General features: G+C 32.7%; 2 protein-coding genes across 2 annotated transcripts; both read right to left on the reverse strand.

The window, feature by feature from the left end:
- Positions 1 to 283: 283 nt before the first annotated feature.
- Positions 284 to 3,810, reverse strand: LOC146951972 (putative disease resistance protein At4g33300). The gene is made up of 6 exons (XM_085757130.1): positions 3,419 to 3,810; positions 2,918 to 3,266; positions 2,053 to 2,447; positions 1,609 to 1,964; positions 1,298 to 1,509; positions 284 to 1,214 (listed from the first exon to the last, which is right to left on the reverse strand). The coding sequence occupies exons 1-6, from the start codon at positions 3,743 to 3,745 to the stop codon at positions 388 to 390; spliced, it is 2,466 nt and encodes an 821-aa protein (XP_085613256.1). The 5' UTR covers positions 3,746 to 3,810; the 3' UTR covers positions 284 to 387.
- A 5,690-nt stretch (positions 3,811 to 9,500) lies between these two features.
- On the reverse strand, positions 9,501 to 13,218 carry LOC146951973 (putative disease resistance protein At4g33300). The gene is made up of 5 exons (XM_085757137.1): positions 12,509 to 13,218; positions 11,761 to 12,155; positions 10,881 to 11,236; positions 10,567 to 10,772; positions 9,501 to 10,457 (listed from the first exon to the last, which is right to left on the reverse strand). The coding sequence occupies exons 1-5, from the start codon at positions 13,197 to 13,199 to the stop codon at positions 9,631 to 9,633; spliced, it is 2,475 nt and encodes an 824-aa protein (XP_085613263.1). The 5' UTR covers positions 13,200 to 13,218; the 3' UTR covers positions 9,501 to 9,630.

The raw sequence follows: 13,218 nt of genomic DNA on the forward strand, positions 1-13,218 counted from the left end.
ACATTTTCCTTTCTTCAGCCGCCTTATCAATACGTTTTATCAGTATAATTTAGAAAAAACAATCTAGAGAATTTGATTATTGAATAAGAAAATGTTTTAACTGCTGAAATCTTTCATTCAGATGCTTTCAGAAATTGACATTTTTGTTTGTTAACTCATCTAATAATTGTACAGAATTTAATCTTTCAAAAAACAAAAAAAAAAATTATACAGAACTTAAGGTATTTGAAAGTAATAACAGAAGCTGTGGTTGGTTACTTCAGATTTTAGACTACCAAAAAGATTATGGAATGATACAATTTCCATTTGAAATAAAGGTTACAATATGAACAAGTATTTACAAAGAATTCTGAATATGAACACAAAAAACATCATAATCATTATCAGTTATTCTCTAAGCCAGTCTAGATCATATTCAATCTCTACAACTTGAATATCAACATTAGGCTTGACCTTCTGGACTTCTTTCCACATCCAAGACACTTCCTCATCACAAATTACAAGCTGCAAAGAATTCAATGACAATGCCGACTTCGGTATATTTGTAATCATTGGACATTCCCTCATGTCGATTTTCTCTAAATTTACCAACTTACCAATCGCGTCAGGGAAGCTTGCAAGGTAAACACATTGAGAAATGTCGATATACTTCAATCTAGTCATTCCACAGATGCTAGGAGGAAGTGTTCTCAAATTTGGACAAGCATATAACCGTAGAATCTCTAGATATCTTAGTGAGCCTAATTCAACAGGTAATCGTGTTAAACTATGACAGTTAGTGAGACTCAAGTTTTGTAGTGACTGTATCCTGCAAATGCTTGAAGGTAACTCGGTTACATCCTCACAGTGATCAAGCGTGAGCTCTGAGATGTTAGGGAAGATATCAGCGATGTTTGAATCTTTTCCTTCAAAACTGTTGTTAATCTTACAAAGGACTATAAACAATTTCCTCAAGCTTTCCATGACTATGCCTGATAACTGTGGGATGGAAACTTTTTCAAACCAAAGGCTCCTCAAGTTGGTTAAATTCTTGAAAACCGATATATTGTGAAGACGAGCATATGAAGTGCTGTGGTTTATTACCATTAATGCTCTCAATTTTGGCATTCTATTTATGAAGGGAGGTAAGAAGTATTCACTGGATGTGAAATTAATAATCAGCACTTCAGCTTTAGGAAATTCCAAATTACACCAGTCACTTTTTCTCATTTCACCTGCAATGTGAAATTCATCACAAAGATTAATCACATAACATGAAAGAAAGTTACAATATTTAAAAATTACTTTGTATATATACCAGTGTGAATTGAAACAATTTGAGCTTCGAACGGTTGGTCAGCATATCTCAGCCATTCTTTAGGAAGCTGTCCGTTATCTTCTCGTTTCGGCATAACTAATCTTCGGCGTTGATTAATGTTTCCACAGTTGCTCAGATTAAGGGCAAGATCTCTCAGTATATCATGTTGAGTAACAGAAATCTCAAAGCAACTGCTATACATACCACCAGCACTGAAAAGTAAAAAATGCCAAAAGGGTTTTAGAATAATGATCAAGCAAGGATATCAATTCATAAAACACAAATACATTTTTTTTTCCGAACTTGCATACCGTGCCTCTTCCACTAAGGTGAGGAGATTCTTGTTTGAAAGCTCAACCACAATAGCATATGCTTCTGCTTCATGAATATCATGGATTTCAACCCACATATTGATTAGAACTTCTAGAGGAATCTTTTTATCCTCAGGAAAGGAACACAGGTCCAAGAAACACTCCTTGATCTTTTCGGGTAAGTAATTAGTACTGATTGCCATTCTATCAATCAGATTATGTTCATAGGATTCACCTATACTTAACCCTTGAGAAAGTCTTGTTTTAACACTTAACCAAAACATTTCATTTTGATCTCGTAACGAAGCGCCAATCACTTTAAGAGCTAGTGGAAGATTTCCACATTCAGCCACAACCTGTACATAACACATCACTTTATTTATGGTAAACAGTTCAATCCATGAGCGTCGACAAAACTCACAACTTCAAAGATGAAACCATTACCTGTTTGACTAAATTCTGATTAGCTGCGAAAGGAATTGATTTCTGTCCGAAAGCGTGGTGACAGAACAAAGATAGTGCATCATCTTCGCCCAACAATTCAACTTTATAAGTTGCATTAAAAATGGGGAATATGAACCTGGAAACCACAATGAACTTGCAATTAGGCATTCTAAACACAAGCTGCTCCAGCACAGAAGGTGACCACACATCATCCAGAATAACAAGAATTTGAGGCTGGCTCCCGCTGCATTCATATTGCAGCTTCCACTGAGGAACAACATAATTGGTATTGAAACTTCCATTTCCCATTATGTGTCCCCAAATCTTTGCCCTCAGCTGCTCCACATTCGGAGATTGCGAGACAGTCAAAAACAAAATCCTTTCTTTAAAATAGCCTGCAAAAAGCAAATGTTGAAAGTTAAAACCTTTTAAAACACTTTGCTCATAAAAGAAACCATCAAAACAAAGCAAACAAAAAGTTAAAACCTTTTGCAACACATTATTTTACTGCAAGTACTAGCAAGCAACCCTCTCCAGCTAAATTACCAGAAGTTGGATTAATTCACAAAACTGTTAGATTGATCCAACAACTAACAATTTAGCTATTCGAAGAGGGCTGCACGGAATTTTTGGCCATTGATGTTACAAACTTGTCGTCATCATCATCAAAAATGGAAACCAAGAACAAATCAATAAGACAACAAAAGAATTAATGATTTACTATAAAAAACATACAACAAAAGAATTACTGTTACCATTACAATCATAAATTATGAAGCTAAAGATAGCAAATTTCAATAATTAACCACCCTACATGGTAAAAAATAGATTAGCAATATGTAACAATGAATAGATTATCACTTACATCTCACTTGTTCATCTCTACAAATCTCTCTAGCAAGAGAAGTTTTCCCAGATCCACCCATCCCACAAATTCCAACAACACAAAAATCCTTCCTTTCAAAAACCATTTCCATAACCTTATTCTTCCCAAACTCCAAACCAAAACTCAAATCCAAATTCCCCAAACTACCCTCATCTTCCTCACTATTCCTCACAGCTTCCTCAACCCACCCAACACCACCAACTCCAATCTTCATCCCTCCAAAAAACCGCTCCATCCTCCGGTTCGACTCCTCAATCCGGTCAAATCGCTCCGTCATCTCAGCCCTTACATGGTTAACATCAGCAAGTATATAAGCTTGCATCGGAACCTGCAACAATATTTAAGCTAATGAATGTCAAAATACTTTTTAAACTAAATCTCAAACAATGAAATGAATATTTAAGTTACTAATCTCAAAATTAATGTTTAATTTATAACAAATGAGTTCGAAATAAATTTTTATATAAATGGATTTTGAACCTGCAAGATTTGTGTGACAGTTTCTTCAAGATTCTCCATCTTCTTCGCAAGCTGAAAGTTACGATAAACGTTCCAGCGACTAGTAGCGAGGGCTTGGTGAGAAAGCTCGACGCCAGAGCGGAGAATCTCGGAGAGACGATCAAGATGAGATTGTCTCGGCGGCGGAAGTTCGACGCCGGAGTATTTGATTTGTTCAATTGTTGGAAGAATTTCGCGGATGAAGGTTAAGAGCTGTTCAGCGCTTGATCGAGAGTTGAATGTTTTGCGTGAAATTGTTGCAAGCATTTTCCATAACTCTTCACAGGAAAAAAAGTCCGTTAACGCCATTGGTGGTGGTGGTGATGACGGCGGCGTTTGGCGCCACCGGTTGGTGATGATTACAGTTTTTGGTTAATTTCCTTGTAACTTCGTGAGCTTCTGTTTTTATCACTGAAAAAGGATTGACTTGGTGAGTTTACTATATTGCCCTTATGGGATCAATCATTTCCTTTTTGGTGTGCCATGCTTAGTGCTGCTTATCTTTTGCGAACAACGGCAAAGACTAATTTCTCAAGGTTGTATGCTGGCACTCATATCATAGTAGTTAGTTTTGGTAAATAATGATTGTTTATCGTGAATTTTCAAAAACCTACTTCTAAAAGCTTCAACAAAATCACAATTATTTTTGTGGAGTCCGGTATAAATTCAATCAAATGCTATAAGTTTGAATTATGTGATTTAAATGAGCTGCAAACTCGTAGTAAGTGTTTTGACATTGTTTCATGTTCAAACTCAAATTGAATACGAGATCTTGGATAAGCTGAGAGAAATATGTAACATATCATGTAAGCATTGTTAGGTGGTTTATTGGATTATTGATTTGAGTTTCAAGTATTCAACTAAGATGAGAAAGAGACAAAATGTTAGCTTTGACTAGATATGAATTTGTGGTTATGTTACTACTTAAGTAAAAACAGACACAACAATCCCGCACGCGGGAAAACAAAAACCGGAAGATAAGGTTGTTTGTCTTTTTTGTAGTTTTTTTTTTTTTTTGGTGATTTTTTGTTGAATGATTATTATTTTTTTGACAAATTGTAGTATTATTTTTATAATAGTTAGGTTGTACATAATTCCTTAAAAAAAGGTTGTACATTATATTATTAAGGGTTAAATATGTTTTTGATTTTTATAAATATATTAATTTTTTGTTTTAGTCTCTCTAAATTTTTCTTAAACTTTTAGTCTTTATAAAATTTTCAATCGATGTTTTTCGTCCCTATTTTTAAGTCAATTTTTGTATTTTTAATAAAATTGTGCAGAAATGTGTAGAATATTGTAAAAATCTCTAAAAAAAATTAGAATTTTTTTCGAAACATAAATTAAATATGAATTTTTAACTGCAAAATATATAAAAATTTATATTTAATTCATGTTTTATTAAAGAATTCTAATTTTTTGGGGAGAGATTCTTATAATATTATAAATTTTTCTTCAAAATTTTATTTAAGAATATGAATTCTACATGTGAGCTTACTTTAAAGGAGGACCAAAAGTGAAGATGAAAAACTTTTGAGGGGCTAAAAGTTGAAGAAATTTTTTAGAGGGACTAAAACAAAAAGTTAACTACTTATAGGGATCAGAGACATATTTAACCCTATTATTAATTTTATTTCTATTAAACATCAATATTTATTTTAGGAAAATGTTTATTAAACATCTCAATAGGCGTATATATTTTGAGAGAAATAAAAATAAAAGCTAATGCTTTCATAAAACATGACATATTAGTGATGTTATAGAAAAATCATCGAGAGAAAATAAAGTGTTTTGTTTATTTTATTCATGAGAAAAATAATTTATTCATTTTTTTGTGAGAATTGCAAAAGCAAGATGATTGTGAAATTGAGAGAAGTTTGGTAGTTCAATTTGTTTGAACTAAAAGATTAGAAGTTGAAGGTCTTGAGTTCAAATCCAAACGAAGGAGAAAAAGAATCTAACAACTAATTATTATTCCCTTTGTCTCTTTAGCATTTTTTTTTCTGTCTCAAAATGATCCTCTAACAAAAGGTTTAAATGAGTCCCACCTCTAACTTTTCATTATTTACATTCCAACAATACAATGATTATTTTAATAAAAAATAGTGTGGGGTCCACTTAAGAACGAGGGTCTTAAGTGAGACCATGAGTCTTAGAATACCCAAAAAAAAAAAATCTTCAATGCGGTACCTATTTGGTACCAAGTCATCTATTTGGTACCAAGTCATAAATGATAAAGATCTCACCATTGAGGATGATCTTAACTACTCCACTGATTACAATTATTAAGAGTATTTTAGTAAATAATACTAGTTTTATCATTAAAATCAACACAATTAATCATTTCTTTGAAAAACTAACACCTACTATTTACAAATTTATAAAGATGAATTGATTTTTTTAAATATATTTACATTAGATGATACATGAGTCTTGTATTTAGGGAAATGAATCAGGGATGGAGCGGAGAATCATTCTTAGGAAGACCATGTCGAAAGCATAATTTATTAAATAAAAAATAAAATTTTAAATGCACAACATATACTAACAATTTAACTAGAAATTATAACATACGTTCAAAGTAAAAACATATTCAAAAAATTAAAAAAAAAAAAATCAAGGATATAAGAATGATGAGTATTTCGAGGCTTGCTATAGAATGAATAAAGTGATTTTTGAATAGTAGAGAAAGAAATATATGAAACAAAGAAAATGCAAATGTAGGAGGATGAATACACTATGAAATCTCGAGCAATGAATCATTAATGGTGACTGTGAATTCACGAACAAAATGATAGGTAATGAGTCAAAATTTCTACGCAAATATGTAATGAAGAATTCTAAATCGAAATTCTCGTTAAAAATTATGGCTCTTTAGTAAATTGCAGATAAAATCTCAAATTATTTTTCGCTTTTAAGGATTTGAGTTAAATTTTTTTTTTTTTTAGGGAAGGATTTGAGTTAATGTGTAAGGTATAATATTAAGTGGTTAATGTATAATATATCAGACACAAAAGAAACACTCACTGTATAACATTATATGAGACAAAAAAGGATGTGATAACCATTAATATAAAGATTTTTTTTTTTGGAGAGACTGTGATCTCTTCTAGTCCTTCTTCTAGCTCGTTGCCTCGTCCCTGAAATGAACTATTATTCTATTAGTATAGAGAAATGATATTTGTACATCTATTTTATGACAATTTTTATACAACCTTCTCTCTCATACTCACATTATGTTTTTATTCTCTCTCTATTATTTTTGACTATTAAGAAGAGAGAAAAAGTAGGTTTTCACAAAAGTTATCACCAAATGGTTGTTCAAATATCATTGCTCATTAGTATATGGTGTGAAAGAGATTATTCTATTAGTGTCAGGTTTTGACCAATAAGAAGAAAGAAAAGTTAAGTTGTCACAAAAGTTGTCATCAAATGGTTGTTCAAATATCATTCCTCGTTAGTATATGGTGTATATGGTGTGAAAGAGATTATTCTATTAGTGTCAGGTGTGAACGAGGTTGCATCAACATCACGGGTGAGGAATCCTAAATTGTGGTACGCATTTAATTATGTCTACTTGCAAAACAATGAAATACTTGATGTGACCGACGGTGATTAACTTTTTAACGTAGGATTAGGAATTTAGGATTCTATTGTTGAAACAAGTATGAGAAAATAACGTGAAATGGTCTAGAAAACATGAAAGAAATAACGTGAGTTTGAAAAAGAAGTGGGAAGAAAGTAAAATTAAAGGAATGTGAAAAAAATAACATGGATTTTTTTCTTCTTCTTTTGATAAAATAAGCTGTCCAAATAAAATGTATTTTTTCAACAGTAAAATAGTTTTTATTCAAATACAAAAGTGAAAAAAGTATAATCAAATTGATTACAAGTTGAAACATTCTCCATTCACATGTTGAGATCAACAATAATGATGGAGTGAGTTAGAAAACACGTTAACGATACACAAAGTTTAGAATCAATGAGAGAACAACAAACGAAAATATTTAGTAAACAATCTAAGTAAGTTCTTCTAGATATGACATATGATCAATGGTAAAAAAACAATTCAAGATCTAAAGTATTTAATCTCATCCATCTACCAAAAAAAATATTTGTTGGTGTTACCTCATACTGATTATGTATGATCTATGAGATGATCATCAATTCAACCATGTGTTGAGAAGTCATTAGTAAAACTGAGAGATTGTTAAATTTAGTGATAGCCTCCAAAAATTCCTTACTTAAACTACGATATAAAAAAAAAAAAAAAAATATTCTCATGCATTTCAACACACACATGGAAAATAGAACCAACTTTAAACAAACTAAGAATGATACTAAAGCACATGAAAAAAAGGCAAAACATGAAAGCACCAATACATGATATTAGATTTAAAATTAGACATCTATAGAGTAACCAAAACATAAAGTTGTCGTTGGGACTGCAAGGGGCGCTTGGAAATCCTTTGTGCAGTTGAGATTGCAAGATATAAGGGAAAGATTAACTAGAGGCGGTGGATAAGATGATGGTCGATCAACTGAAAATAAAATTATAACGATACAAATCCGTTTTAATAAAACACTATTGGAGGGAGTTGTTCTTCCTCTTCTACACCATTTAGAAATTGAGATGTCAACATAATTGATACGTCTAAATACAAACGGAGTGATAATAATACATTCTTCAACAAAAGTTGATAAAAAAAATTTTTAGAGGAAAAGTTGATAACTTATTTGTTTGTTTTTATGTAAAAACATTTGCTAATTAAAAATATATACCTAAGAATTTTTTGTAATAATTAAATAAGTTTTTTACAATAATTAAAATATTCAAATAATTATGAAAAACAAATAACAACAGCTTTTAATTTGAAGGAAAATAATTACAAAAACAATTTTTCTTCTAAAGATGGACAACTGTTCTAACACTACTGACAAAATAGTTATTACTCCCTCCGTCCCATATTACTTGACCTAGTTGACTCTGTCACGTATGCCAATGCACAATTTTAAACTTAAATTTCTTTAATAATCTAGTAGAAAAAATTACGAAAATTTGATATTTTGAAAATATTAATCGAGACGAATCTAACAACATCTTATATGCTATATTTTGTTTTTATATATTAGTAGAAAAATAGAGTCAAAGCATGATACATGAATTGTGCAAATATTCTAAATAGGTCAATTAATATGGGACGGAGGGAGTATCAACTAGGAACCACAGTCAAGAGTCAAGCATAAAATCTTTTTAATGTCTCCATGTTCAATGTACCTACTAAAGTAACCAAACAAGCACTTCAAAATAATTGGTCATTGTATTTTTCAACTATTTTTATCCAATATTTGAGGGCACATGTAAATTTGTTTTAAGGTAGGTGGCAAAAGAAATGTTAAAAAGTTCCACTCCTGCTAGTGAAAAGAGTAGATTTCAAATGAAAAGAAGAGAGAATGCTCCACTCCCACTAAACAATCAAGAAAGGACATCATTCTTTTAAGTTCATTGAACTTTCTTGCATCGTATTCAATCACTATTACAAAAAGTAATCAAGGAATTTCGTGGTATATCATTGAAAAGAACTTGTTCCAAATCAAATATTGTTAGTGAAAGTTTGAGAATCTATTGTATTTGGGAGGTACTAAGAGTTATTTGAACTTATCTATTATAAGAACTTGTGAGATTCTTTAGGGATTTTACAAAAAAACAACTTATGCCACATTTATAGACAATTTTTGGCTTACTTCCATAAACTTTCCGTGATAACTTATGAAAACAACTTATAGTTAGTATGTAAAAACAATTTGACTTTATTTTATTTTTCGTTATAGAAATAGCTTATATAAAAGCACATAATTAAGTTGTTTATTCAAACAGTTATCCAAATACTGGTTTGCCATTACTTGCATTATTTTGTTTTTTGAAAACTCAGTATCCGGCTTAAGGACCGACTACCATTACTTTCATAATTAATGAACATATTAGTAATTTGGTATATAAAATTGCTCAAGGCTAACAAAAAGACCATGCCTTAATTTTAATATTTAACACTATAAAATGAAGTAGCTTATGAAGAAGATAATTTTCATTAAATACAATTATGAACAAGTATTTACAAATCAAAGTACTGGGCTTTATGCCTTAATTATGAACAAGAATTATGATGCAAACATCACAATAACATAAACACCAATTACTCACTAAGCCATTCCAAATCAAAACACTGTTCTGATACTTGAATATGAACATTTGGCTTGGCCTTCTCAACATCTTTCCACATACCAAACACTTCCTCATCACAAATTACAAGCCTAAGAGACTTCAATGAAATAGCAGATTTTGGTACTTTCCTAATCATACAGCATTCCCTCATGTCAATCTTTTCCAAGCTAACTAGTTTACCAATCTCTTCAGGAAAACATGAAAAGTTAACACATTGTGAAACATCGATATACTTCAATCGAGTCATGTCACAAACGCTAGGAGGAAGTGTTTTCAATAACGGACACGCGTATAACCGGAGTATCTCTAGAGATCTTAGCGCGCCTAATTCAACAGGAAGTTGTTCCAAATTGTGACATTCGGTGAGACTCAAGTTTTGGAGTGATTGTATCCTACAAATGCTTGAGGGCAAAGAAGTTACATCATCACAATGATCAAGAGTGATCTCAGAGAGGTTAGGAAAGATTTGAGACAGATTTACCTCTTTACCCTCTAGATTGTTATTAATCTTACATGAAACTATAAATAACTTCCCTAAGTTTTCCATGAGAATGCCTCCAAATTGAGGGATGGAAACTTTTTCAAGCCACAGGCTTCTCAAGTTTGCCAAATTGTTGAAAACTGAAACATTGTGAAGGCATGCATATGATGCACTATAGTTTATTACTATTAGAGCTCTCAAATTTGGCATTTTATCTATGAAAGGAGGTAAAAAGTAATCCTTAGATGTGAAATTTATGATCAGAACTTCAGCCTTAGGAAATTCAAGTTTACACCAATCCCTTTCCTTCATTTCACCTACAATGTAAAATTCATCACACACGTGAAGGGCATCGGAAACAAAGCAAAAATAGTATAAAATTCATCACACACAAGCACACAGGCGCGCACGTACAAACATATATACCTGTGTGAATTGAAACAATTTGAGCTTCAAATGGTTTGTGTTTGTGTCTCAACCACTCTTTTGGGAGTCCTTTCTCTCGTTTTGGCATAACTAATCGTCGTCGTTCATTAATACTTTCGCGATGACTCAAATTAACTGCAAGGTCTCTAAGCACATCATGTTGAGTAACTGAGATCTCAAAGCAACTGCTGTACATGCCACCAGCACTGATAGATCAAGTTATCAAAAGTGATTTTAGAATAAATTTCATTCCTCAGCAATTGCAAACTAACTAAAAAATCATAATCAGTTAAGAATGCTTTCGAGTTGTGTACCGTGCTTCTTTCACCAAGGTGAGAAGATTTTTATTGGAGAGCTCAACAACAATAGCAAAAGCATCTTTCTCATCAATATCATGGATTTCAACCCACATATTGATGAGAGCATCTAGAGGTATTTTTTTGTCCTCAGGGAATGCACACAAGTCTAAGAAGCACTCTTTGATATCTTCCTTTAGGTAGTTGATACTTATTGCCATTCTTTCAATTAGGTTGATTTCATGAGATTCTCCAATACTTTGGCCTTGAGATAACCTGTTTTTAACACTTTCCCAAAACATTTCAGGTTGATCTCTCAATGAAGCTCCAATCACTTTAAGAGCCAATGGAAGATTTTCACACTCACTCACAACCTGTTTCCATTGTATACTGTTAGAATAACAATCCTGGTTCAAAAGAAAATAGATATGAAAAATGCAAATAGAGAACACACAAGGTTTGATCACGGAGTTTGGCCAAGTGCACCTATGTCTCAGACTGTAGAATGACTGCAGTAATTTTCTTTTATTCAAGCTTAGGGGTTACGAATTACAACTTGTATTTAAATATTCCGGTCCAGTTTACAAGATTTTGCTCTTGAACAGTACCGTGGGGGGATTTTTCATGAAAACACCTGCGGCTCTTTGGGATAGCTTATGAAAACAACTTATGACATGTCCATAAGCTGTTTCAAGCTTATTTCTATGAAATCTCCACGATAGCTTATAAACAGCTTATAGCTTATATGAAAACGATTTGATTTTTTATCTTTTATATAAAAGCAACTTATAAATAAGTATTTATATGATAAGAACTTATGCAGTATGCGCTTAATTAAGCTGTTTATCCAAACAAATGTAAATTACTCAATCAATGCGCTGGGAAGAAATTCCATTACCTGTTTGACCAAATTCTCATTAGCTGTTAAAGGGATTGATTTCTGCCCAAAAGCATGGTGACAGAACAAAGAAAGTGCATCCTCTTCACTCAACAGTTCAACCTTATAAGTTGCAGTGAATATTGTTGGGAATTGGAATCTGGAAACAACAACAAACTTGCAACCTGGTATTCTACACACAAGCTGTTCAAGAACTGCTTGTGACCAAACATCATCTAGAACAACCAAGGTTCTAGCTTCACTTCTGCATTCAAATTGCGGTATCCACCGAGGAACAACATAATTTGGATTCAAATTTCTGTTTCCTATTATGTGTCCCCAAATCTTTGTCCTGAGCTGCTCCACATTTGGAGATTGTGAAATAGTCAAAAACAAGATTCTCTCATTAAAATAGCCTACAAAAGTAGCAACTGTTAAAACTTTTGAAACTCTTTCCAACAAAACACACTTGTGAGACTGTTTACAAGAGCTTATGAAAACAACTTATGACATGTCCATAAGCTATTTTCAACTTATTTCCATAGATCTCCAAAATATTATTGTAAGTTTGTAACTAACTATTACATCTAATGTGATATCTAGTCTAGTTTGTTAATTTAAAGAATAACAAGAAAGTTCGTGCATATTTGAATTGACGGTGAGTTTGACAGAATCACGATGTCACTCAAAATCAGTGTCATCGTGATTATGTCAAATTCACTGTGATTCCAAACATGCTCTTAATGAAAAGGAATTGAATGTTTCTTACATCTCACTTGTTCATCTCTACAAATCTCTTTAACAAGAGTAGTTTTCCCAGATCCACCAATCCCATGAATACCAACAACCCACAAATCCTCTCTTCCAAGTACCATCTCCTTAACTTTCTTCTTCCCCAAATCCAAACCAACACTCAAACTCAAATTCCCAAAATTACCCTCCATCAAATTCTCATCTTCCTCCATACAAGACCTCACAGCTTCCTGCACCCACCCACCACCTCCCACACCAATCTTCATCTCACCAAAATACTTCTCCAACTTCCTATCAACCCGATCGAACCCTTCAGCCATCTCATACCTTGTGTGGTGCACGTCAGCTAATATATGAGCTTGCATGGGACCATGCAAAAACCTTGACACGTTCTTTTCAAGCTTCTCCATCTTCTTTGCAAGCTGTAAATTCTTGTACACGTTCCATCTGCTAGAAGCCAAGACTTTGTGAGAAAGCTCGACCCCCGAACGGAGAATCTCTGAGAAACGGTCGAGCTGAAACTGTCTTTGTTCCGGTAACTCATTGCCGGAGTATTTGATTTCTTGTATGGTAGGGAGGAGTTCATTGATGTATGATATGAGTTGTTCTGCGCTTGTTCTGCATAGAAGAGATTTTCTAGATATGTTTACGAGCATTTTTATAAGCTCTGTGGCAATTTCTCCGGCGAAGAAATCGTTCAGTGCCATTGTTGAACACTTTTTAACT

This window comes from Medicago sativa, chromosome 1, assembly GCF_051527215.1.
Source record: "Medicago sativa cultivar Bolivia chromosome 1, Bolivia_mono, whole genome shotgun sequence".
Lineage (NCBI taxonomy): Eukaryota > Viridiplantae > Streptophyta > Magnoliopsida > Fabales > Fabaceae > Medicago > Medicago sativa.